Source organism: Hirundo rustica, chromosome 13 (assembly GCF_015227805.2).
Source record: "Hirundo rustica isolate bHirRus1 chromosome 13, bHirRus1.pri.v3, whole genome shotgun sequence".
NCBI classification, from domain to species: Eukaryota; Metazoa; Chordata; class Aves; order Passeriformes; family Hirundinidae; genus Hirundo; species Hirundo rustica.
Window position 1 is genome coordinate 1,294,119 of NC_053462.1, and position 25,499 is coordinate 1,319,617.

A 25,499-nucleotide genomic window follows, 5' to 3' on the forward strand; every position below is an offset into this window, starting at 1 on the left:
GAGAAAAGGGCAAAGGAAACATGGGCCACAAGCAGGGATGGGAGAGTGATCCTGAAACGGGATGAGGGGCAGCTGGAGGGAAAGGGGAGCCTAAGAGCAAAGACTAAACAGGAAAAGGGAAAAGGAAAGGAGACACACAGGAGTGTAAATTCAGAAACAAGGTAGAGAAAACATGTTACAACTTGTTAACTTGCAGTGAGCTTTTCACATACACATTTTTCCTGGCACAACACAGAAGGTTAACAGTAATTGTCAATGCCGGTGACCCTAATCAATAGATTACAACAGTTATTCTAATATTTTACTATCCTGTTTAGGAGGGAAAAAAACCCACAACCCAACATTTAGGAGTCATTTAGCCAAATAGCATCCCCCCTTTATTTTTCTTTAAATTACTGATTCCAACCAATTCCTTTACTTGGAAAACAAACAGTAGAGAATACATATGTAAGTAAACATGCCTGGGAAAAGATTTTCTAAAGAGCTGAAAAGTCAGATACACAAATTACCCAAGAAGGTGAAAAGGTATTTTGTCTCTCTGCTCTCTCTTTCAATGAAACAACCACAAGACGTGGAGATAGGTGGGAAATGCTGTTCCTTCAAACTAACTGCATGCTCTAAAGCAGTAGGAAATGCAAACATTGTGTCCATTATGAACTGCAGCTGGGTGACAGTGCCTACCTGCAGCCAGCCCAGGCAGCAAAGTCTGCTGGCTCCTTGTTCTGCAGCTGGTACCTCCTGCCCAGGCTCAGGAATCACAGCCTACCTGCCAGCGCTCACCTTCAGGTGAGCAAGGTGTAATTGAGACAAAGAGATCTGTCCAGAAAGGTAGTTTAGGAAGCCTGTGAATTAAGTTATCTACATGGGATATCCTAGCAATAAGGTAAAGTCATCAAGAAATGAACACATAAGATTAATCATGGAAAGTTACTCATGGAAAACTTGGTAATTCCTTCTTGCATAGTTCTATATTTTAGAGAACAAAACGAAGCTTTCCTGAAAGCACACTGAGCAGTTACTCCTCCAGGAAGATGCTTCATCTGGATAAAACATCTTAGGTACTTTATAGACACAAGCTTTTAAAGCCCATGTGGAACTAGATTAAGAGGGCTAACAAGTCCAAACAGCCAAATAAAATCTCCACAAGTATTTGCTGCTCTTGCTATACTGCTGGATTCTGACTGTCTAGAGGAGGTTGTAAGTCAAACAAAAGTCACACAGAAGGAAGTACATCCAGGTTGTCACAAAGGTAGTTGTTCAGCTGGCAATTTCAAACGAGTTAAAGTAAGCTTTCTAACTACAGAACCAAATTATTGGAATTCCATAAAGTCTTGGTTCCTAAAACAATTGCGTGTTCTTTCCTTCCTGCCCATATATCTCTATATGTTATTTTTTCCATAAATATCCGGGAATAAAGTGTTTTAGCAGTCATTAGACAACCTTTAAGCCACAGCGAGTAAGGGGGAAAACTTTGGAGGCACTTACAAAGTGATTAAAGAAGAATTCTACAAGAGTAGAAGAGTTCTACAAAAGTAAATGGCAAAGACCTAAAATAAACAGAAATTATGTTCTCTGAGAAGGAGCCCCTATTAAATTCGAGGTCAGAGATCCACCAGACTACGTTCCCCCTTGCCCCTGTGCTCACCTCAGAGCAGCCTGGCCATTCTACATCAGGTATCAGCTGCTCCACAAGTAACAGACTATTGCAAAGTATTCACATCGTTTCACTTGCTGTCCCGGCGCAAATCCCAGCTTGCCCAGCCCAGCTCAACTTCACCCGCAATAGAAACTAGCAAACAGACCGACCCACCTAAAAGTCCAAAATAACCTCCGAGAGAAAGGACCGAGAGGATGCACTGCAGCTACACACGTACACGCTAACACGTAAAGCCTTTCAAGCCAGTAATTCGTAATAATAACAGAGCAAGCACGGAGCCCCGGCAGGAAACACCATCCACCTGGCACCCAGAGCGGCTTTATCCCGGGAATTCCTCGAAGGTGTCAGCGCGGCGGCAGGCGCTCCCCAGCAGGGCGCGGGATCGCGCCGCACGCTCCCAGCCGCGCTGCGGGCTCAGGCAGCGCCCGGGGCTGCCGCCGAGCACCCGGGGGCCCCGCGCCGCCACCGGGGGCGAGGGCGCCGCACGGCCCCGCGGGGGCCCCGGCGCGGCTGCCGGCGCCAGACGGGCTCCGCGGGCGCCGCTGCGACCGGGACCGCGGCGGGGCGAGGGGAGCCGGGGGCACCCGAGGGGAGGGAGTGACGGGCAGGCGGCGGCTGCGCCCCGCCGGAGTCCTGCTCGCTGCCCCCGCCCGCGGCCCCCCTGAGGAAAGCTGACCGCCGCCGCCCCCCGGCCTCTCCTCGCGGCGCGAGGGGCCGTCACCCGCTCCCGCCCCTCACCTGGCAGGGTCTGCCCAGCCCCGCGGCGCCTCCCGTGGGGAGGCGGCGGCTGCGCCCAGGAGGCTCCGTGCGGGCTGGGGTTCCCGTTCCCGCCGGGCCCCGGTGAGGACGCGGCTCCCGGGACGGGGCTGCCACCGCCGCGCCCGCGCGCAACAACCAACTCCGGGCGCCGCCCCCCGCGCGCGCACCGCGGAGAGGAGCCCCGCCCCTCGCTCGCCTATTGGCTGTCGGCAGCGGGAGGGCGTGGCGGCACCGCAGGGCGGTGCGAGGCCCTTGGGCGGCCGGGGGAACTGCCGTGAGAAGACTACAACTCCCGGCGTGCATCGCGCGCGGACCTTTAAAAGCGACCGGCAGTTCGCTCGCGCCTGTGAGACAAAATGTGTGCTTCCGCCCGCGGTGGTGAAGTAGTCCCGCTGCGTGTTTTGAGCTCTAGCTCCGCGCTAGGCCGCTGAGGGGAACCGGCCGGCGGGCGCTGAGCCGGGAGAGTTCCCGGCTCGGCTGGGCCTTCTCCCGAGGGGCTGCTCTGGGGGACGGGAGAGGGCCAGCCGAGGCGGGAGCGGAGAGATCCGAGCAGGCGGGGTCGTAGCGCGCACTGCGCGTGCGGGAGGCGCGGCGGCTGCGCGGGCTGAGGGGACCCAGCTGAGGGGACGCGGCCACCCCCGGCGACCCCGGCCCTGCGCGGGAGCCGCTGCCGGCAGGTCAGTAGGGACGGCCGCGGGCCCTCCGCCCCTCCTCGGCCGTGGTGGGCAAGGAGTCGGCGGGCGGCTGTGGGTGCTCTGGCCCGCCCGTGAGGGGGGCTGGGGGAGCCGCCGGAGCCAATGGGGGGGTGAGGGGAAAGAGCCGGATGAGGGTCTAAGAGCTTGGCTTTCGGTGTTCTCCATTATATATCTTTCCACGGTTCCCCCAGAGCGATGTTTCACGGCTCCTTAGTTGTATTTATTTTTCCTTTCTATAGGTCCACTTAATGTTCCCTTCTCAAGGAGGTAATTTATCATAGCGCGGTTTTCCGGTACTTCTCTCCGGGTTTCCACGTTCAGTTCACCCTTCCTGGGCAGCTAAGTCTCTTATTTCGTGGTGGCAAAAAGAAGCCCCGACCCTGGGGCTGAAGACACCGGGGCCACGTGCGTTGCGAAGCGCCATTGATTCCAAGCCTCTGGAAAACCAGCTCTAGAGTGAAAAGGAGGAAGGGCAGGGTAAATATAAATAAAAGCTCCTGCTCTCTAGAGTAGTGGTCTCCAGCCTCTTTGGCTGCCCATTCCTGTCAATAAAGAACACTTTTTGTCATGCATCTCTCATGTATGTAAATATATTGCTTTATCAGTTATATACAGGTAGTACTGTAGTGATACATATGTTATAAAACATACGCGGACATAGAAATTGAGAAAGGATAAAACAAAAATGAAATAGTTTAAAACAACATCTCTTAAAGCTGCAAAAAATGTAGCTTTTTATTTACCTTGTGTGTGACCCCCTTGACCACTTTTGTAGCACATGTATGTTATTCTGAAGTGACCATTTTTAACTTCTTAAGAATGCAAACACAAACTGTTGATGGAAACAGAATTTATTCTTCCTAGGTTTTCTCTTTTAATCCTGGCCACATGTGTAGGGGCACAGCCTATTTGAAGATAGTGAAATGATAATGAAATGCTGTTTTACCTTCCCTTGGCTCTTCTCACACCTGTATCATATGCCTCTTAGAAGGGATGAGATATTCAATATTTCTAGCACTATATTGCTTGGTAGCAAATACTGTAAGTTCAGGAAATTGTGGGAAAGTGATAGTTTTTTCCCTGTCCTTAGAAATCTGGCATGTCTTGAAACAGAAGTTGACAAGTTTGGCTTAGAAAGGGTGTCTAAAACAGAGTATTTGAATTAGTCTTTAAAATCCTAAGTTAACTTTCATATAGGATCCCAGCAGTTTTCAAAACAGAAAAATGAGCGATTGTGTGATCTGTCTTTGGGTGTAAATGGAATTTTTGTTCCTTTGGTTGCCCATGGTGGGGCACACAGGGTATGTGGTGATGACCTTTCATGGCTTAGAAAAGGGAGAAGAGAATTGCGTTCCTTAGTGACGCTCCTTTAGTAGCTGGGGCTTGGCTCCAGCTCCTGTGTGTACCTGACTGTTAGAAGGTGACTATAACAATTTCTGGTGCTTTGCAGCCACAAGGAGAGAGATTCTCACTGATTTCCACCTGCTGCTCTTGCAGGGCATGTTCCCTGGCCAAGCTCAGGCTTCCTGCGTGTTGATGGCCAGGACTGTCCCCAGGAGTGAGGAGAGGTGCTGGTTTCCCCCTGCTGCTGGACTGCTGAATGCCAGCACCCGCTGTGAGCTGTGGTTTTGCTTCTATTACTCTAAGTGTCAGAGCACAGGAGTAGAGAAAATTTCACGCTGATGTGTTGGGGTTAACTTTGTAACCTTTGTCTGTGTGTCTGTTCCCAATGTAGTTAAGTAAAGGGTCACTCAGTATCCAGGTGTGCCCTGGCAAGGTGGATATCCTCACCTGCCACAGCAGCTTCTATGCTAATTGCTTCTCCTTGACTAAATGGGAAGTGTTTTAGGACCAGTTCTTCAATGGGATTCTTTCTTAAGCTTACAGGCTTATACAAGTTTCTGAATTCTTGCTGTACTTCCTGCCCTCTCCAGGCTGTGGGTGAAAATTTAAGTATTCCTGCTCACCATTGCTGCAGTGCACAGAGCTGTGCTTGTTTTTTTGAGTGTGGTGGCATGTGCTGTGAGGAATTGTTAGAGCACAGGTGAAGAGGCTGCACGTAAAATAATGGAGACACTCTTGCTGGTCATCTGTGGGAGAGATGGGTGACTCAAGGGAACGTGCCTTTACAATTTTGAGGATGGCAGGTGGATATAGAAAGGATATAGGTGGATATGGTTGTCTTCTTTTTTCTTCCTTTTGTTCACGTACCTTTAATAAAACGTTGGTTCAATCTATATGTGATTGGCTTGGGAGTCCCAAAATGTAGTTGCTTTCTGCATTCCTTCTGGCCTTTTTGGTTTTTTACTTCCATAATTTCCCTTAGAAAGAGAGGAGGAATGTTTCTTATGTTTATGGGAGCTGTTAAACTTCTGCTATTTTTGAGACAAGAGGAGTGATCAATAAAAACACTTTCAACACTAAGTGTTCATGAGGTATGAATTACTAAGAGTAGCTTGTTTTCAGAAACCACTGTTTTTTTCAGGTGATTAGTTTATGAAAGCAGGTAAGGCTAGTTGATGGCTATTTGAACTACACAGCCAAGTGGTAGTGAAGGCTTTTATTAGTAATATATATTTGAAATACACAGTCAAGTGGTAGTTAAAGCTTTATTGATGCAGGTGAGGCTCCATTGGCAGGAGCAATGCCAATGTTGGCCACGTTGTGTTGTTGTCTGACTCCAGGAGTGGCTTCTTCCTATCCAGTGGCATCAGAAGCATAGCTCTTGGCTCTGGTGGCAGCTGTCAGTTTTTACTGGGAGTTGGACTCTTTGGTCCTTGTGGGTCCCTTCCAAATCAGCATTGGATTCTGTGATTCTGTAGTCTGATACTGGACCTCGAGTCCTGAAGGCAAAAGAGTCAGATCTGAGTTTGTGCATGCACTGCCAGTGTTACTGCCAGTGGGACAGGTCTGGTGATAAGCATTTTATTACCAGTCTAGTTTGTTATAATCTCTTGCATAATGGGGTTGTTGGGATGTATATGATAAAGCTATTTGCATGCACATTAATCCCACAGAGGATTAATTCTTATTAAAGGAATAACTTGCATCGTTCATAGCTGTAGGGGCAAAGCTGAGACTGACATTTGATTTCTGAAGGTCTGTTTGATACCAGTTTGACAAGGACAGCTTGTGATGAATTGCAGCTACAGCTACTTTCGAGTGACTGTGCTTATTTGGGAGAAATCTTCATTCTGTGTTACAGGGAAACAAAACCACTTAGTTGGGGAAATACTTGAATTTCTTCTGAGCTCTAAATTTATTAGGAAATCTTCCTTGTTCCTTGACCTTACTTTTGCAAGTTCTGATGTACTTGGAAAAAAACCTGCCTTTTAGAAACATTAGGAACATGACTGGGTAGAGGGTTTTAATAGTAAATATGTTAAAAAGAGGCTGTGCTGTGTTGTCTTCCAGGAAGGCTTATTAACAATTTTACTCCTAGAAACAAATAATCCTGCACTGTTTTGCTGTGGCGAGAGCTGGCTTTGATTAACTGCTTTCAGTCTTTTGGACCATACATCTTACTTGGCATACAGTGAATTGCCAAGTAAACCTTATATATCACTGTTCCTGAAATTCCTATGACTTGCATTGTTTATACTGTTCCTTCATGTAAAAGGGAATGTAAATCTAAGACACTGAGCCTGCCTTGTGTGCATCATGGCTGGGGTAAGTGATGAGGTGAGCAGTGGACAACCTCAGCCTGCAGTTCAGGATACTGTGGTAGCATGAATGTGGTAAAGGGTGGTGTAGTCACAAGATTGAGTGGCAGAAGGCTTTGTTGCTGACAATAAAAACGTGTGAAGTGCATAAGAGAATGAGGGTAGTCAAAGTGTTGGTTATTAGTTGACTTCAAGAGGCTTAAGACTGACAGGATTTATTTCTGGATCCTTTTTTCCATTTTTTTTTTCTTCCCCTAACAAGTGCAAAACACAGAGGATTTCTTGGCAATTTAGTGAATTAACAGGGGAAAAGTCTACTTTTGTTTTATTATTGTGTTCAAATACAAAAAGATGATAAATTCCTAGCTTTAATTATACGGTGGTGTCTGAGGGAATATTTGCAGCCAAAAGAAATTCAACAGATTTCAACTGCCCTTCAGAATGTCATCTGTAGAACTTGCCAGGCTTTGTTTGGAGGGGTTCTCAGACACCCTTAACCAAATGGTGGTTAAAGCAGGTCTGACTTAGCTGTGTCTGTCTATAGTTCCTTTTATTTCTGTTAAGTAGTGTGGTATGGCATGAATTATTGGGGTTTTTCTTTGAATTTTTGTGTTTGCTACTTAAAAATAAACTATTTGTTCCTCTTGGCATTCCCTTGGCTGCTGTTTTGAAGCCTTGGACGTAAGGTGGTGTGTTTCTTCTTAACTTTGGAGTGGTGTTTGCTGAAATCTAGTAATTGACAAAACATTTAGTAATGGAAATGAAAGAGACTTTGGGAGAATGGACTTTGTGTAAGAATAGTAATCTCAGGCTGATGTTCAGGCCATAATTATATGTTCATCAAAGGCTGAATTTCTGATGTAACAGAATTAGTGTCCCATACAGTAGTGAGGATGTGCTGTGCCTACCAGTATATGGAAAGTGTCAGTCTCCATGTTGGAAAAACAGTGGAGAGAGAGCTGTGGGAAAATGAGTTCTGGTAATAGTAGGAGACTATACAGGAGAGAAAAGAGACCAACACTGAGCAAAGTCCTGGAAACAGTGAACTGTGCATCTTCTCTCATGCTTTGAAATGTGGAGTTTGCTAACATTGCATTTCTGACGGGAAAACTGGGCAGTGAGGAGGGTGTTCCCAGTGCAGGATAATGGCAGGATAATGCCAATAACTGCACTGGCAGTTCCCAGTGCAGGATAATGGCACATGGAGGTAAGAGAAGAAAGCTTGGAGTACAGTTTTAGGGCTGTTGTTTCCTTACTTGTATTCTAAACATTTTCCCTGGGTACAGTGCTGCTCTTATGCCCCAGTTTTCCCTATCTTATCTTTAAGGATAGTCTGCCATGTTTGAATTTTCACTTATCCAGGACATTGACAAAGACAGCTTCTGGTACCTAAAGGATAAAAAAGTAAGACTTACTGAAGCAGAATATTCCATTTAAAGCTACCATCTCTTCAAATATACAAGCATCTTGTTGGAATATCTCAACAATCACAAATTCTGTGGGATTTTTAGAGCAGAGGAGCAAATTTTCAGTCTCCAAAAGTCCTGAAATACAGGCATATTGGAATGCATTTTTTCCAGCCCTGACGTCTAGTCAGTAACTATTGTAGGTAACCTATTAAAATATTTTGGCTTGGGATGCATTTACTGCAGTATGTTTTAGCTGCTATTGCACATGACTCATGCTGCTGCTGAAATGAAATTGAGATAACCAATATTTGACTAAATCCTGACTATTTCAATATGTGGGAAACATGACAGAATGGACTCAGCTACTCTTTGCTGAGCCTAAGATAATAAATTGCTGCAATTTGTGTAAGATATGACAAGCCAGTATAATAAATAATAAGAAGAAATGAATCACAATTGTAGAATTGAAGTTTTTTCCAGACTTATGGGGAAGAATCTCATCTTTCATCAGGAGAACAAATGTTTTGCTTTAGATTGGAAGGGGGGAAAAAAAGTCATGTCTATTTATGATATAATCCTATTTTTTTCTGGTAATCATATTTTGTCCCACTTAAGACTATTTTGGGGCCCTCTGTTACTGGAATAGCTTCAAATGTTCTTTGTTTCTGGCAGCAGTAGAATTTTAGGGAGAATTGAATCTCAGCCCGTGGAGTTATAGCAGTGTACATCACCAACTCCTGGCTGTGTTACTCACATCCCCTTTTCTTCTGCCAGCTGCTTGTTGGATCCTTTGCTGAGCCGTTTCACCCTTTCATTTGGCATAAAGCGATTCGGTAAATGAACTAAATGGTTTTCTGTTTCTTCAGCATGCTGAACCACCATGTGATTTGTCCAGGAACAGGTGCCAGGCTGAAAGATGATGCTCTAGAAGGAGCTGGTAGCTCAACAGCTTAGGCTGCGGTGAAACTGTAGCCTTAGGCAGTGGACAGCTGGTGTCTGCACCTTCCAGCACCTGGCTTGTCCTCATGCAGGCAGAGGACCTTATGAAAACTACAGCCCACTGCTGGCAGAATGAATCAGAAAAGTTCTCTTGGGTGATTGGAGGTGGCTCTTAAAGCTTAGAACGACTTTACCAGTGGGAGTTCCCATACACATTCTTTTTTAACAAGCTCTGGTATTTTTTTGAGCCCTTCTTTCAACTGTGTCTAGTTGAAGATACTGAGCCTCCTTGCTTTCCTGGGATTCTCCCAAAGGGAAGACTTGGAGAGTTAGGTAGCTCTGTAAAATGTCCAATAAGCTGTGGAGATTGCTGTAACCGGCTGAGAAAGGGGGAGAGGGCAAGACCTTCTTCTCTTTGCAGCAGCAAGTTACTGCTTTGAAAGCTGTCCTTAAATCTAGGTTGTATCAAAATATGCAAAGCTTGTGCATTAGAGAAATACAATTTTCAGGCCTCTTCCAACCTATGCCACCAGTATTTTGCCAGTTTCCCAATTTGTGTCAGTTGAAAGCAGTGTATAAATTGTGTGACATCATCAGGATTCTGTAAATTGTTCACTAACACCAAACGTTTACTTGAAATGTAGAAGCACAAGGATTTTTTTCTTTAAGCTCCAAATATAGGAAAAAGAAAGTGAGAGAAAAGCTTCTGAATCATATTAGTTTGATCCCTGCCTTTTAAATGTCAATTTCAAGTAACAAATAGTGCATGATTCATACCGCTTGCTGAAATTTGATGGTTTTGAACTAAATGCCATCAATTTAAAACTTCTTGGTTATTTGTGGAGAGGTAATGTGACAAGTGCTTTTTCAGTAGTTGTGGTTGACTAACCTGCTTCAGCTTTCTGCTTTTAAAGAATGTACTCAAGCAAACCAGACTTGATATTTGGTCACAGGAAAACGAGTATAGCTCTGGATGGGTGTAGGCTGGGAAAGCCTCCTTGGAAGCATTGACATGAAGAGGTGTTGGAGGTGACTGGATAATCCAGCTTGGGAACATTAGCATTTAGTGAAGCTTGAGCAGATGAGCCTTAGCTGTAAATAAGAGTATGGAAGAACCTTAACAGGCAAGGTATAGCACGTGTCTGCTGCAGCTGGTCCTGGCACTGCTGCAGCTGCTTTGGAATTCAGAAAGAGTTGCTAGCACACTCGACAAAGATCAGTTTGAACATGAGTTTAAGGCACATTTTAACTCCTAAAAATATATGCAGGTGCAGCTTTGTTTAACTTCTTGAAATGATACGTTTATCAAATAACAACTTAATCAGAGTTTATTGACACAGGCCCTTAGCTTATAGGATCTAACTTGTGAAATCATAACAAAATCTAGGTGACTGCTGCAGGTAAGAAGTTGTACAAATTTACTGTGTGTTTAAGTGCCACGTGGGACAGCTGCTGCAGGGATGCTTCTTCTTTTAAAACAAGACTGGGTAACCGTGATGAAGGTATGAATTCCTCTGTGTTTCTGTTTTTTAGCTGAGGGTATTGCCTGGTGTTAAATGGGTCACAGTGATCACAGTCATCCCCTCTGGCCTGTGCCTGTGGCTGTGCTGCAGCTTTTTTTTTATAAGGAAATAAGCTTTTTTAGTTCTAGCCCAGGAAATTTTTGGAAAATACAAAAACTTTGCAGGTATTTCTATTAAACTAACTAAAGTTGTCCTTGTTTTGACATAAGATTTAATTGCTCTTCTGTTTATATTTGGGTATAAAAAGCTATAGAATTATTAACTGCATATTAAACTTAGACTGTGAGACTTTATGTGAATTGTTTTGAATGTCTAGTGATGTGAAAATTTTCCAAATATCAAAGATACTTTTCTTACTTGAGAAATCTTTTCTGTTAATATTATTTTAACCTTAAAAAACTTAAAGTTCATTGCAAGTATGAAAAACTGAACTCTATTACAGATGGCTTACTTGCATTTTCTCCATAGAAATACATTTTACATGTTTGGATTTTTTTAGGCAAGTTATTTATATAATTTTGTTGCCACTTGTAAAAACATACATCTGTCCCAAAGTAATTTCAACAGAGTATTTCTCAAGGGAGTTACAGAACAGACATTTATCAGGAGGGGTTTGCAAGGCATGCAGAAAATAACTGATCACAAGGAACTTCTCAGCACGTTCTTTGAGTTTTTGTTCTCACATTGCTGCTTCATGGAAAAGTACTGATATCCAAATAACCACATACAAAAGGTTTACATTTTTATAGTGAGGAAGAGTGAGAAGACAGGTTTCAAATACATACTAAAGGCTGGATATTTAAAAGATAACCTTCAGCTTGTATTTTAGTGTCTTTACATGGTAGATTTCTGGGAATTACATTGGCAAAGTGTTTTTTTCTGTATTGATACACAATTCCTTATTCTCAAGTCTGAGATCAGTGATGGTTGTCAGCGCAGTGTCTATAATTGACATTTTATGGAGACATTTGAGTAATGCTATCTAAATGTAGGGACCTGCTGGTCTCTAACTCTGATGCATGGGTGTTTTCCTTCCAGCATGTGCAAATGTAGATCAGTGACTGATCAGCAGAAGAGACTTGGGCAAGTGATGAGTCAGGATTGTGGGAATGCAGCAATATATTCCCTGAAAGTTAACCAAGAAAAGGTCTGTGCTGTAGATAAATTTTACTCAAATCAGTTGTCAGTCTGCAATAGGAAATGTATCTGTCGTATTTATAGTTTTGAGACTTGAATGTCTCTGCCTCTGAACTGCTTGCTAGCGTCTCAGTTCTGTGGATGTATTTGTATACCATTGCAACTAAAAATACAGAAATTTGAGCAATTGAAGGTTTTGCGGATCAGATCTTTCCTGGCATTTGCTGTGACTTGGGACTGCTGAATAATTTAGCGTTTAAAAGGTAAATGAAATGCAAAGAAGCACGACAGCATCAACAAAATCAGGCAAGAATTAGAATGGCAATTTATTGAAAGAATAGAGAAGTGTCAAGTCAGTGAAACAATTGACAAATCAGTTGCTTTTTGGGTGTTGAACGTAGAGGGGGATTGCAAGTGTGTTAACTACTGCAGTGGTTATTCAGGTAGGGCTGGAGTATCTCTGCAAAGGTGGTTTCATGCTGCTGGTGGCAGGAGCGTTAGTTGGTGATTCATAATCCAGCTTTGGCACAGAATGTCTCTTCAATTTTTCATAGAGTGCTGACTATTTCTTTTAAGATTTAAAGCCCTTTTGTCATGCAGATAACAATATATCCTCTGTCAGGCTAGAAATGAGAATTTCCTTTGCTCATATGCTATGAAGGGCTTGATGTTAGAGTATCTTCTTGGTCTCTCAGTCATCTGTCCCTATAATCTTGTGAAAGTGTGTGCAGTTCATTTTGCTGTGCCCTCCACTTGAAGGACAGATTGAACACATGGACTAGTTAGGGGAGAGGCAGACATTGAGCTAAGCTTTCCATTTAAAGACAAGAAAAAGAACCTGCTTAAAGCTGCTACTGAATTAAACTTACTTGAAATCACTGGAAGTTTGGTTCTGTGAAGTGAGCTTAACACTGGACTCCTCTTGGAAATGACAGCTCATCATTGTTTTTTACAGTTTGTTGAAATGGTTTGAGTTGGGGTAAATACTGTTTATTGTACTCAGAATTGAGAGTAACTCTGAGCTTAATTCAAAGGGTGAGGGAGTCTTTGATTAGGGGCGGTATTGGAAATCCAGCTCTAGCTTCACTATTAGGAGAGAAGATCCTGGATTCCTTGCTAAGGTTGTTCTTGATGGATTTTCTGGTTAATAGATGAATAAAGTGAATGCTTTCTCTCTGTTCTGGTGTCCTTTTATTCTCCTGTCCCTCAAGCTTTGTCAGGACTGGGGGAGGTGTTGTCTGATACACCCCTGTTCCTATGGCCACTGTAAGGGCTTTTTCACCTGCCTTTGTCCTGTCTTCCATCCATCACTGTCTGTGTCCTGAGAATAAGCTGTGCTTATTTCTTCAGCTCTTGGTAACCTTCCTAGCAAAAAACCAAAGCAGTTGAGGGCATTTGATGATTGAAATCTGTGTTGATCAGGATTTGAGCCAGACAGTGTAACATGGTGTCTGCCATAAAGATGACCTTCACTTTGGTTTTGAGTAGGTGTTGGGATCAAACGACCTCTAGAAGTCACTTCTGGTTTAAACTGGGAATCATTAAATGTGAATGATGCAAATGATGTATTTCTTGATTTCTGGGAGTAAGTTTAATTCAGTGAAGCAGAAAATGTGGGCTTTTTTCACATTATTTCCTTTTTTTCCTCCTACAGCCGGGCAGGGGCAGCCAACAAAGAAGCTGTGGTCACTGGACATGTGCTTGGCTGGGTAAATCTTAATCAGCAAAATTAGTTGTAATCTTCAGATTTTTTTTGGTATGCTTAGGAAATACTTATGTATAAAACGTGTAATTATTGGGTGATGTCAGCAAGTGTTATTGAGAAAGGCATTTTAAATAGGAATACAAATGAGTTCATGCTGATTAAGACATGGGTACTTGAGTAGAAGAAAATTTCATTGTGAAGCGAATGAATGTTTTTGCTTCTTGTTAGTTGAACTGTTAGCTGTAAATGAAATACACTTCAGTTGTCAAAAGCCACAATTTTTTACCAACTGAAATTTCAAAGTTTGGTTACTTGGCACAGTTTCAAATAATAAGCTGTTTGTTTCTGACTTGCTAAACTCCAAGACCTGGGCTTGCTGTGCTGTGGATGGGAGGTGTTAAGTAGAGATTGGTGCAGTGTCTTCTCGCAGCATTCTTTATTCACACAGTGCAACCTGCTCTGCGGTTTCCTCGCTGCTGTTCCTCATCAGGCAGCAATGGGACTGGTGACTTGTGTTTTGGGGATGTCCTCGTTGCTGAAGGATCAGAGTGCGCTGCTTACAGCACGCTAAGGCTTCACTCAAGACTTAACACTTTCTTCTGAGTGTCTGTTCTGTCATGACAAAAAAAGCTCAGTTGAGATGAGAACTGAACCTCCTGAATTCCTTTTGGTGAGCTTAACGTGGAGCTTTGGAATGCTATGGCCATATTTTGTCTGGAGTTATTCATAGATGACCCTTTCTAGAGGTCAGGAAACTGCTCCAGGGTGGGAATTAGCTGTTTTGGGAGGCTGTTAAAGACCAGGAAAAACAAGCTTCCATCACTGTAATAAATGTTTTATTTTGGGACGTCTATAAGCTCAATTATGATTGAAGCTTCATAAAATCTGAAGGCTTTTTTCTTTTAAAAATATAATGTTTGAAAAGGAATAACATGCTTTTTTGCCTTTGTTTTGGGAGATGTAGAGAGGAGCAAAATATAAATGAGTGCTTCTTCAGAGGAATCTTTTTAAATGAAAAGGGAGTGCTGGTGACTAAGAACACAGTTGTCTAACTCAGAAAGCTCTTGAGCTAACTTTGGGGATTAAATCTGGTATTTGATCCTCAGCTAATCTGTTTGCTTACTTCTAACAGAGTGCGAAAGGTAATCAAAGAAAGTAACTTTTCTGTGCTTGTACTTCTGTTGTAAAATGTTTAAGCTCCACAAATCAAAAAAGACTGAGGTGCCTGAACTCATGTTTTCCACCAGTTGGCTTTGTCTGCTTCTGCTCAAGGCAATGAACTTCAGGTTATAATATTATTCTGAGGTGAAATCTATGTTGTAGCCCTTTTGAAAATAGAAATGTTTTTCCACTTTTCCCAGTGTTTAATGCTGTGTAAACCACAATGCTGCTGACCTTTTGCAAGGATCACAAAGAGTTTAGTTCTTATTTCTCTTTGCAGTAAGAATTGCATGATGTGTATTCAGGTCAGAGTCTCAGAGCAACTTGAGATGCCAGAAACCAAGCAAAGACTAACAATTAGTTGAGATGTCCAAAATAAAGGTTAAAATAGGTAGTGCTTCAAAGTTTTTTTCCTGAAGTTTGGTTGTATTTTTAGCTTTAAGATATTTCCTTTATGACCTTTAAACCAGCTGTACATCTCTACCCATATATAGGGGTATTGGGATAATATTTCTGCTTTAGCTCAGATATATATTTACTTAAATATATATAGAAATGAAATCATGCAAAAGAAATGTAAAAGCAGGATAAATCTCCTGTCTGCTAAATATGGTAAATACTGAAACCTGAATGCCAGATATCTTTCAGAACACTTGTAACTAAACATAAATTAGGAATCTTTCCAAGTGCAAGTGCTTGAAGACATTGTGTTGTGAGAGACCTGCATCCTCATGTCTGTTCAATCATCAACCTGTTCGAAGAGATTTACATTCTCTTTTAGGGCTAATTTTGTTGAGTGTGTAGATCAACTCTGTTTTTCAAAGCGTGTGCACGTTTCCCATCTGCAGTTTGTTGTGTCCAGCATACAGGTGCAGCTGTGGAAGAAGGAAGTTGGAAGAGCAGATTAAGTCTTGGATGTGCTTTTCCCAGGTTCTTTGCTCTTTGGCTTCAAGCTCTAGGCAGCGAGACTCTGCTCTTAGAGTATTTCCCTCACCACTTCTGCCTTCTTGCAAACAATCTTCCAAGGATGTGGCTCCTCAGATAGGACAGGAGATGCACAAAGAGGTTGCAGGAGGAAGTTCACCAGCGCCCTCAGAGCAGTTTCTTTGTGCTACCGGAACCGGTTTGAGGATCGGATGCAATATTGCAAACGTTCAGCTGCTGTTCCAAGCACTCAGCCTAGGATATTTAGGCACACTGCCGGCATGGATGCTTTTTTCTTAATCCTACTTCAGCTCCAAAATGAGCTATTTTCATTACATATGCTACAGGTGTTCCAAAATGTGCTCCTGCCTGCGTGTTCTCATCCCTCACGTGTATCCCTGGATCTCTTACATACTGCTTAACACTGGGGAGCAGTCAGACTGCTCCAGTGGGTTTATGCTTTTGATTTTTTTCCCCTTGTTTTCCATTCATGATGCTAAATATTGTAATTTTCTCTTGCTTTTGCATGAAGGTGAATATAAGGAAAGGTTTATTTTCATTTGTCTATGTTCTGCTGTTGATTTAAGTTAATTCTGTTATGGAGCCATGGAAGTACCTGGGTTTTGTATGATTTTAAAATTTCTGTGAGTTCTCCCTTTGGTTCTGAGAGGGATATCCTGGTATGTGCCTAGTTTAGAGCATAAAGTTCATATTTTTAAATTTTCCTGATTTTTTTCTTTTTTTTTTAATTGGTGCAGTCTTTTCCTCTCATATCCATTTTAACACATTTTGTCTGTCAACTCAGACAGCCTTCAAATCTTGTTCACAGTGGTTAAAGGAGCTGTCTGCCGTTCCTGCAGAGGATGCTTTGGCAGGATTGGGCTGTCTTTTCTGTTTCTTTTCTGTTTCTTTTCTTTTCTTTTCAGGAATCCAGACAAGGTTTTGTAAGCAGGGTCCACGGATGTATTGATACTTACATGAACCTCCTGTCTGTTCTTTTGTGCTCACTTTACTTATTAGCTTTTCCATCAGTGTGTTTCCAAGGCCTTTACAATTTTTACCCTGTGATGCCAATGGTACCATGTGGCACTACAAGAAGATCCTTGGCTGAAAAGGGATTTTCATGCAATGTACCTCCAAACTTTAATTTCTGATAGATACGAAACTATTACCAGAGAGTTTTAAGGCCAGATTGGAAACAAACAGCTCAACCCAGTCCTTCACTATTCTTGCTATTAGAAAGAATTTGCTAATAGCAATTCTGTTGTTCAGGTTTATATGCCTGTTATTTCGCACAACCAAGGCTATCTAAAAATTGTGATTTCTTCAAGGTGATGGGTTTGAGCGTTCAAACTCACTTGTTTTATGTGAAATAACACAGGGCAACAGCAAGAAAGTAAGAATAAAAATGTGTGGAAGCTGACATTTCATATGTTGTCCTAAGATGGATCCTCTCTGAAAGCAGGCAGAATGAATTGCTTGTTTTGTGTGAGAATCACTGACTCTTCCCACACTTTATTTCCTCTAACCTTTGTCCTTTACCCATATCAGTGCATTTAAAATATCCAATTCCATGCTGTCTTCGTGGCTTTTGAGGTCACAGTAGATGCTTTTGTGTTGGGTCATGATGCCTGTGGTGAGTCATTCTTTTAAGTATATACTCAATCTCTTTCTCAGTATATTCTCACATCCAAAGTATTTGACCCCATATTCTGTAAAATGGCTGTAATGACTTGTTTTGGTGGATGTGTGCATGAAAATTCCAATCTGTATTCCTCCGTGGCAGCAGCCAGAGCTTCTCACAGAATATAAGTGAGCTTGGAGTATATGCTCTACTGCTTTACAACTTCTGTGATGAATAAAGCTTTGAGGAAGAGCAAAAGTGTTAAAAGAGCTTTAAAACAACTTTCCAATCTCATCAGGTGTATGTAGTCTTCAATCATTTTATTTTCAAATATATGACTGCATTTCACTGGCCAGTCACAATCAGGACTCCTTGACATTCAGTTATCTCTAGTTCAGAATACTTGTTTGGCTTTTTAAATCAAAGTACTCCTCAAGCATTAATTAATATTGTTTCTTGTTTCACATGTGTGATGCTGGTAAATGTTTGAACTGGGTAAACAGCATGAAAAACTTCAGTCTGTTCATTTACATTTTTTAATAAACTGCTTTGCTCATGGCACTTTATGTTTGCATTGCACAAACAGTGAGTGATTGAGTCTTACAGACATAAATGATCAGAGGGATGGAACTTCAGTTTTGAAGGGAAGTAACCATCTGCTCGCTGCTGGGGGAGTTCCCGGGCTCTGCTGAGCTCTTGGTGATTTATGGGTGCTGTGGTTTAGGAAGTGTCTGTGCTCCAGGCGCCGTTTGTGATGCTCTGTAGCTGCTGGTTGTGGGGTATTATGGGATACCCCCTTTTACCTTGTCAAAAGGAGAAAGGAGCTATTGGAAAACTTTTTGTCCTGTGAAATACAAGGCCCTCAGATCCCAGAGAAATTTTCAAATGGCAGAGCAGGTGAAGAGGTAGACTAAATTGCCTATAGTAACTGGAGATTCAGAAGGCATTTTTATGGGCAGATAACAAAACCCGGTCCCATCCCTGGTAGTCATCTGTTGCATTTACTTGAGGTAGAGCGATTAATGAAAAATAAAAAATTCTCAAGATTTATTTTGAGATTTATTTTTTGTGATCTGAATGTCTTTTCATTTTCTTATGTGAGATTTGTAACACAAGAATTAAATAAATTTTGCAGAACAGTGTTTGTTAATGGTATTAGTTTAAATAGCAATTTATGCTACCATGAACAAAGTTAATTCAGAATAAAATGAACTATCCTAATCCATAGGTATGTGATATCTGCAGTGAAGGGCTAGATAGCAAAGCCTTCCCTCTGGAAGCCGCAGTTACTGGTTTTAGCTATCCAGGGATCTATAGCACAATTATTTTTCATCTCATTGTGGGCTTTTGTTTTCCCCGAAGTGATCTAAAAAGCTGGCTTATTGGTAATGCAAATTTTCACTCATGTATTTGAAGGGAGAGAATCAATGTGGGGCTGTCCTTGCCTTTGTCTGGAGAGTTGAGTATATATCTTTCCTGAGGCTTTCATTCCAAAGAACAGCAAAGCTTTACATGTGTGTGTGTATACATATATATTTGTATATGTGTATATATATATAGGAGATGTGTTGTATGTGCCTCATCCTAAAACTTTTATCGAAATAAGAGTAGAATGCAGAATTGAACAGTTGTGTTTTTATAATACATGTTTGCAGATGTTTGACAGATGTTTCTAAGGACAGCGTAGTGAATAGCTTTGTTAATGTTTGCTGCAAAGACCCAATTAAACATAAACCTGAGCTTTACATCTTTCCCTTCTTTCCCTAAGCTGCTTGGAAATGCAGTGGAGCTCTGGAATTTTTCCTACAAGTCTCTATTTCGGTCTGTAGTGTTTCTTTGTTTTTACTGGCAAGAAGTAAAAATAAAAGCAGTTGGCTATTCTCTGGTATATTATTTTCTGGTTTGACAGAAAAACCTTTGTTCCATTAGGTTGAGCTTGCAGTTTTCCTAGTCACAAAAATCTTTGTCTAATGAGTTGCCTGTTGGGAAAAAGTCAAATCTGATTTTTTGATGTATGTTGGACAACATGCTTCTGCTCCGGCTTGATGAAAGAAAAGGCTCTGTCAGAGGGAATCTGAACTTCTTCTGACAGCTCCAAGAGCATTGTGGTTTTAATAGGAGACGGACTTACTTCAGTTTTGTTTCTGATGTTCTGGCTACATGTGGGAAGGCAGAGGAAGTGATGATCCTGTGGGTTTTTCTCTCAGTAAATCATCTGAATTTAGATTGTTTGCATTCTGAAGTGCTTGGATGATGAGGAATACTGTGATATTATAATATCTGATGCTGAGATAAAGAATACTGTGACTCTTCTGTGATGTAGCAGATGATTAATTTTTTGTAATCTGTTAGCCCCTGAATGGTAAAATTTGGACTTATTTACTCTGGCAAAGGGGGACGAGAGACTTGAGGAGAAAAATTCTCCACTCAGCGGTAACGTTTCTAAAACTAGATCTGGTGATGAGGTAATTGGAACTCCTGCAGTGTTTTATAATCAGCCTGTAAGTTGGATTTCTGATGCTGACTTCATATTTAAATATGCTTAACCGTAATAAATAATATGTATTTATAATCTTACCTTGGAATTGGACGGCTAAAGAGTTTAGCAATTTATTTTTTTATTATTCATAAGATTATCTGTTGTAATGTAGCCATTGAAAAGGCAATATTGTTAAGGGCTGTTTACCCTTTTCCCGGGATTCAGGTACATCTTAAGACTCGGCCTGGCCTTGGGATGAGGAAGAAGTCAGTCTGCCTGTGACAGTAACTTACTGCGGCCCCTGCAGAGCCCAGCCTGTGTCACTCCCGCAGCGAATGGCTGTGCACAAGCGCAGCGGGTTTGGGTTCGAGAAGCACGGAACGTTTTGGATGTGCAGCGATGGCAGTGCTGGGGCTCGGGAGGAGAGAGAGCCCGAGGGGGAAGCAGGGCTGCCTGTGCCTCCTGGGGACAGTGTGACAGTGCTGCTCTGGCTCCAGCTGGCTCCTGACAAATAGGAATGCTGGGCGCTGCGCTCAGGTGGTTTGCTAGATACAGCTGTTTGCACGTTTTAAATGGCATTTTTGCTGTTTCTGGTGCTTGGACGAAAAGGTTGAATGTGGCAAATTTTACCCTTCATTTATAGCGTGTATGAAAGGGCCTTGAACTTTGTCACGCCCTTACATGTGCTGTCCTGTAGCAGTGCTGTGAACAGTGCAGCTGCAGTAATGTTGTGGAAAAGTGAGTCATTGTGTCTAGCTCCAGCCATGGATTTGTTCTCACTCTGGTTTTAAAGCTACCTGCTTTTGCATTTTCCTCTCTGCTGTACAAACGGGATTAGAAATTTGATCATATGGTAGCTTTCAGTCTATGCAAAATGCAACTCAGCTGCTTTATCTTTACTACTAGAATAATAATTGCATACCATGGCCTACAAAAGGTAATGTGAGAGGAAATTAAGAAAGTTTATTTAAACCATATTCTGGTTTTGAGTGGTGTTTAACTACCTGCTGTTTGATCCTTGATGTGTGTAGTAGCATTTGGATCATTATGCTGTAAATGTTTTGCTTTCATTTCCTGAGTAATTCTGTCAGACCATGTTGGTACATTCTGTACAATGTCCTTCAAGTATGATCTCTGTGGCATGCAACCAAAGTGTCCACCTGAAAAATTTAAACTGAAAGTTACAAAATACTATTACCCACTTTCTGTGTCGTGAAGTCATGATTGACCAGGGAAGAGAGGGAAAGGAAAAGATAAATTAATCCACATTTTTGATAATGTAGGATTTTTTCTAGACTCATATACAAGGTTTAACTAATGCTAGTGTATGTGTTAGTTGAACCTTGGAAATCTTGTCAAATACTGCTGTTAATGAATAAATCAGTTCTCTATTCCTGCTTAGCTGGTTGCTTTCTTGAGCCAACACAGCCGGCAGTGTAGCAGCACAGTGATCTCAGAGCTATTCCAGCTTGAATTAGTTTTATTTGGAGGAGATGCTTCTCTGTAGGGCTGGTGGGGTTTAGAGTTTAACAGCAGTTTCACTTTTGTGTTTTAATTTGGCTAGACATAGTTAAAAACAGAAAATAGGGTGTATGTGGGAACTGTTAGAAAACTAAGTGTACATTGTTTCTGTTGCCTTGAGTTTAGTTAAATGTGTTTCAATAAACATGGAGCTCTGCAGTGGGGTTGAAACGATTTTGGAGCAGGGGTATGGGAGGGTTTGCCCTGAGAAATGGGACTGAAAGACTTGTGTAGGTTCCCATCTGCTCTCTGTGAGTTTTAGGGGAATTGTTTTGTTTTGTTGCTCTCTGGAACTGATTAGAAGCCATTGTAAATTCACTGATGTTACTTTTTCCTTAGGATGTGGGTCAGCATCATCTGAAAGAGTTAGTATCTAAAACATATGGGTTAAATAAAAAAAGTGTATGCTCTCCTGGCTTCCTGTGTTTGTATTCCGTTTATATGTTGTTAAGGTTGGTGTCCAGCTGCCTCCCTGCAGTTTGGAAGTGAGCTTGGGCCAGATGTGAGCAGACAGATCAGGACCTGGTGAGAACATCACAATGGGCATAATTGCTCAGGCTTCCTTTTTTGAAAATCATAATTTAGGATTTTTGACTGATGAATATGGCGCAACATGAAGCAGAACTAAACTTCCCTCTTAGAAGATAACTGCATGAAGCGATTTATGTTCTATGTTTAGAAGCTGTGCTTAAACAGCTTCCAGGGCAATGAAGAGCATAATTCTCAAATCAGTTGAATTTTCAGATTTCTTGTGATACGTGAAGTCCCAGCCTTTATGTAGTTTCTTTTCTATGTGTGTAGATTCTCAACCATGTGTGAGGACGTATTGTTTGTGCTGCCTTCTTTGAGGATTACAGTCCTATTTGCTTCACCAGAGTATCTCACAACTTTTCCTAACAGCATTATATTATTAGAGTTGTCTTTCTTTTCCTGTCAGAGATGCTGGTATTTGAAAAAACCCCACGATGTGGAGTTGTGATTCACAGAACTGCAGATGTTGCTTGGAGGAGACATCTGGAGGGAGGTCATCTTAGTCCAGCCTCCCACTCAGAGCAAGACTATTGCCAGCACTAGTTTAGGTCAGTTATAGCTTTTAGCATTTAAAATCTGCCAGGATAGACTCCAGCTCTCTGGGAACGCTTCCCAGTGTCCAGCCTGTACCCACAAAGCCAGTGTAACTGGGGAGGATTTGGTTCTGTCAGCTCTGCTGCTTCCATCCAGTGGCTTTAGGCTCTGTGAGATTGGCCCTCAGCCCCTCTGCCACACTGAGCAAGGCCTTTGCCCTCACAGCCCGTATCAGGCCAGGTGCTTTAGATCCCTGAGCATCCTGGAAGCCCTTCGCTGGTCGGTCCCCAGCTCTGAGGCTGAGCCCCCAAAACTGTCCTCAGTCCCTGGTTTGTAATGGCAGAGCAGGAATTCGGAGTCTTTGCTCCTGGATGAACCTTTCCTATACACAAGTAAAGGTGTTCCCTTGCTAGAGATCAGTGTCTCTACTACCAAGGAGTAGTGTGCTTAGCTTTAATTATTTTCTAGATAAGGAATCAGGATGATGGGGTCCTTAAGGGTGGTCTAAGGATCTCAGCAGCTGGAAAAGCAGAAGAGAAAAGGGTGAATATCATCCACATCATACTCATGATAGAGATCTGCAAAATATATAACATGTAAGAAGCAGTGACCTTTGTTTGTAGAAAACAAAGGAACTACCTTTGGAACTGGGGTGGGATGTGGGAAAACACATCTAATATTCAAAACATAGGAGCAGGATTTTATTCTCAGATCACTTGGGTTTCAATGCTGAGAGGAAAGCACACCAAGCCAGGAGAAAGCAGGACAAGGTGATAGCTCTCCTCAGGCCCTGGAGGCCCAAAGCCCAAGGGTACTGGATGAAAGGGACGGCAGTAATTGAGTATCTGCTGCCCATCAAAGGGGACTCTGAAATTGAAGGAACGGGAATTTAAGTAGTATGGCCCTTCAAAATGGTCTAAGTAGGCAACTCATAATCATGGAGTGAGTTTGTTAAGGCTTTTTGGTTTTGTTTGGGCTCTTTTCACAGTTTTGTATTTTAGTAAGAAAGTGGATAAATTAATTATGCTTTGGATTTCATCTCTCATTGAATTCCTGTGACATGCCACAAGGTTGCAAATGGAACTACTTCTAATTTGGGAGCAGTTTGTGTTCAATGAGATATACACAGTCCTTAAACCACTCGCTTCAGCAACTGTTCTATGGGATTGAAGGGAAAATACTCTAAATAGCTGTGTTCTCTTACTTAGTGTTCAACTACACATAGATTAATTGTGAAAATCTGGACAAGGAATTATTGTACAGTCTTAGTTTGAAATTTCAGAGGGGACTTCTGGGGTCAGCACAAACCTCTGGTGAAGGGTGCACTGTTAGGAATAACCAGGCAGGTGGACTGGAAGAGCAGGATCTACCTACCCATGTGCTGAATGTGGTGAATGTAAGTTTGTCTTGAGGGATAAAATAGAACTGCAGGGATTTCCAGCAGCACTGTGGCACTGGCACAGAGCTCAGTTAAAACGGAAACTCGGAACTGGAGTGTTATTTATGGTCTTTGTTCGCAGTCCCTAAGCACGTTTGCCCACAGGATCTGTCCTGAAGCCAATCAGCTGTGACTGACCAATGGGGTAAAAATTCCTGGTGTGTTATGATGTTTGAATTGAAGTGCTGCTGAAAGGAAACAGTGACATAGTTAACAACCTTTTTTGCCTTTATTCTTTTTCCCCAGAAGTATGGAGAACTTGGTAGCTGGCTCCAATCTTCCTCCACTTTTTACAGATGAGGATGCATCTAAGGAAGGTGGTGAAATTAATGTAACTGGGTAAGCAACTCCTTTTTTGCCTTCAGCTGGTAGATACTGTCTCTGCACTTGTCAGGGAAATGGTTTCAGTGGGAGGAGGACGTTCTAAGAAGTTTTTAAAAAGAGAGATAAGCCCAGCAGGATTCAATCTTGCAACGCTCCCTTGGCTTTGGTAGAAGATCACAGAACTCTGTTTAGGAGAAACCAGAACTCTTCTGAACTCATGGAAGTGGTCACAAATTGGTTTTAGTGTCTCTTAGCTTTAAAAGGTAAAATCTCTAGGATTTCAGTCTTAAGACAAATGACATTATGGGAACAGAAGGGGAGGAAGTATCCGTAGGCCATAGTGGATCCCAGGTAGGTAAATGATTTCAATTAAAGATATACTGTTTATCAGTGATCTCTGAAACTGATGTCTGATCGGTGAGACTGATATCTCATTTTTGTCAGTCCAACTCTGCTTTTACAAACTGTGACAATGGCCTCTTAAAATCACAATGCCAAGAGAAGTTTTCTTTGAAGAATGCATGGGATTTTTGCTCTGTTTTGCTAATTGAAGCTTCTTTTCTGTTTTGTAAAGCACCGAACAGTAAAATTCAGACTTTACAGTCAGGTCAAGCCCTGTAAAAATGAATGTGAACGCTTTCACTTCAAATGGGTCTGAATTTGGATTTACTTCTCTGGGACTCCAAGGTTGCTGGAGCCATGTTCAAATTAGCCTTGTGTTTAAGAGGTATTAATGTTTTGGCCGAGCTTTCATCAGTGTTTTCTGCAAATAGCTGCATCACATGAAGTTTTTTTCTGCAGGTGTAGTTTCAGGAGCTTCTCTGCTAAGGGGGAAGGGAGAGGAAAACTGAAATACCCTTCGAACCCTAGCAGTGAATCCAGAGCTGTGCTGTTCCTATTCTTTTTGGCACATACCAAATATAATTAACTTGTGGGAGGGTGTCTGCTTTGTTCCCTTGCTGCCTCTCTAATTGTCAGTAATATGAGCTCAATCTGGTGTCTCAAAGTCAGCCGTGGATCGCTCCAGCCCTTGTGTCTTTACCAGTAATTATCTCACAATTGCTGATTGTAGTGAGTAATGAAAATATGCTGTTCTCTCTGAAGACAGATATTCCCATGGGCATTCAAATAACAATTCGGTTAAAATATATCAAATTTTTATAGCTGTATTCTACATCAATAGGAACAGTTATTTTGAATATTTAAAATTTGCCATAGACATGAGTAGCTTTACACTGGAATAAATGAGTAAAGGAGGATTGAAGCATGCCCTGCTGTTAAAGGAATTTTCATGAATGTAACTGGGTAAGGCCAAGTATTCTTTATCCTCAAGAGGGGTTTAAAATCTGAAGCAAGTCCAAAAATCTTATATTAATTTGCCTACTGAGCACAATGCTGAGAACGTGCAGGGGGTTGTTGCCCCAGAATGTGTGTTCATCACTGTCAGTCTACCTTCAGAAGTACTTCTGCACGCTTG

At 42.1% G+C, this 25,499-nt stretch overlaps 2 protein-coding genes across 12 annotated transcripts in view; one reads left to right on the forward strand and one right to left on the reverse strand.

The window, feature by feature from the left end:
• PEAK1 (pseudopodium enriched atypical kinase 1) overlaps positions 1–2,526 on the reverse strand; it is a 109,742-nt gene extending 107,216 nt beyond the window's left edge. For 2 of the 4 annotated variants that reach the window (XM_040077799.1, XM_058422331.1), the window contains exon 1: positions 2,396–2,526. The gene's annotated coding sequence lies outside the window, so the exon portion shown is untranslated. The remainder of the gene's footprint in view (positions 1–2,395) is intronic. The other 2 variants (XM_040077798.1, XM_040077802.2) reach the window with 2 other exon arrangements.
• Positions 2,527–3,004: 478 nt separating this feature from the next.
• HMG20A (high mobility group 20A) overlaps positions 3,005–25,499 on the forward strand; it is a 38,527-nt gene continuing 16,032 nt past the window's right edge. The window contains exons 1-3 of one of the 8 annotated variants that reach the window (XM_040077535.1): positions 3,018–3,093; positions 3,351–3,588; positions 23,948–24,037. In XM_040077535.1, the coding sequence (XP_039933469.1) occupies positions 23,949–24,037 (89 nt within the window). In that variant the 5' untranslated portion in view covers positions 3,018–3,093; positions 3,351–3,588; position 23,948. Of the gene's footprint in view, positions 3,094–3,350; positions 3,589–22,257; positions 22,275–23,944; positions 24,038–25,499 lie in introns of those variants that run through there. The other 7 variants (XM_040077532.1, XM_040077533.2, XM_040077530.1 and 4 more) reach the window with 7 other exon arrangements.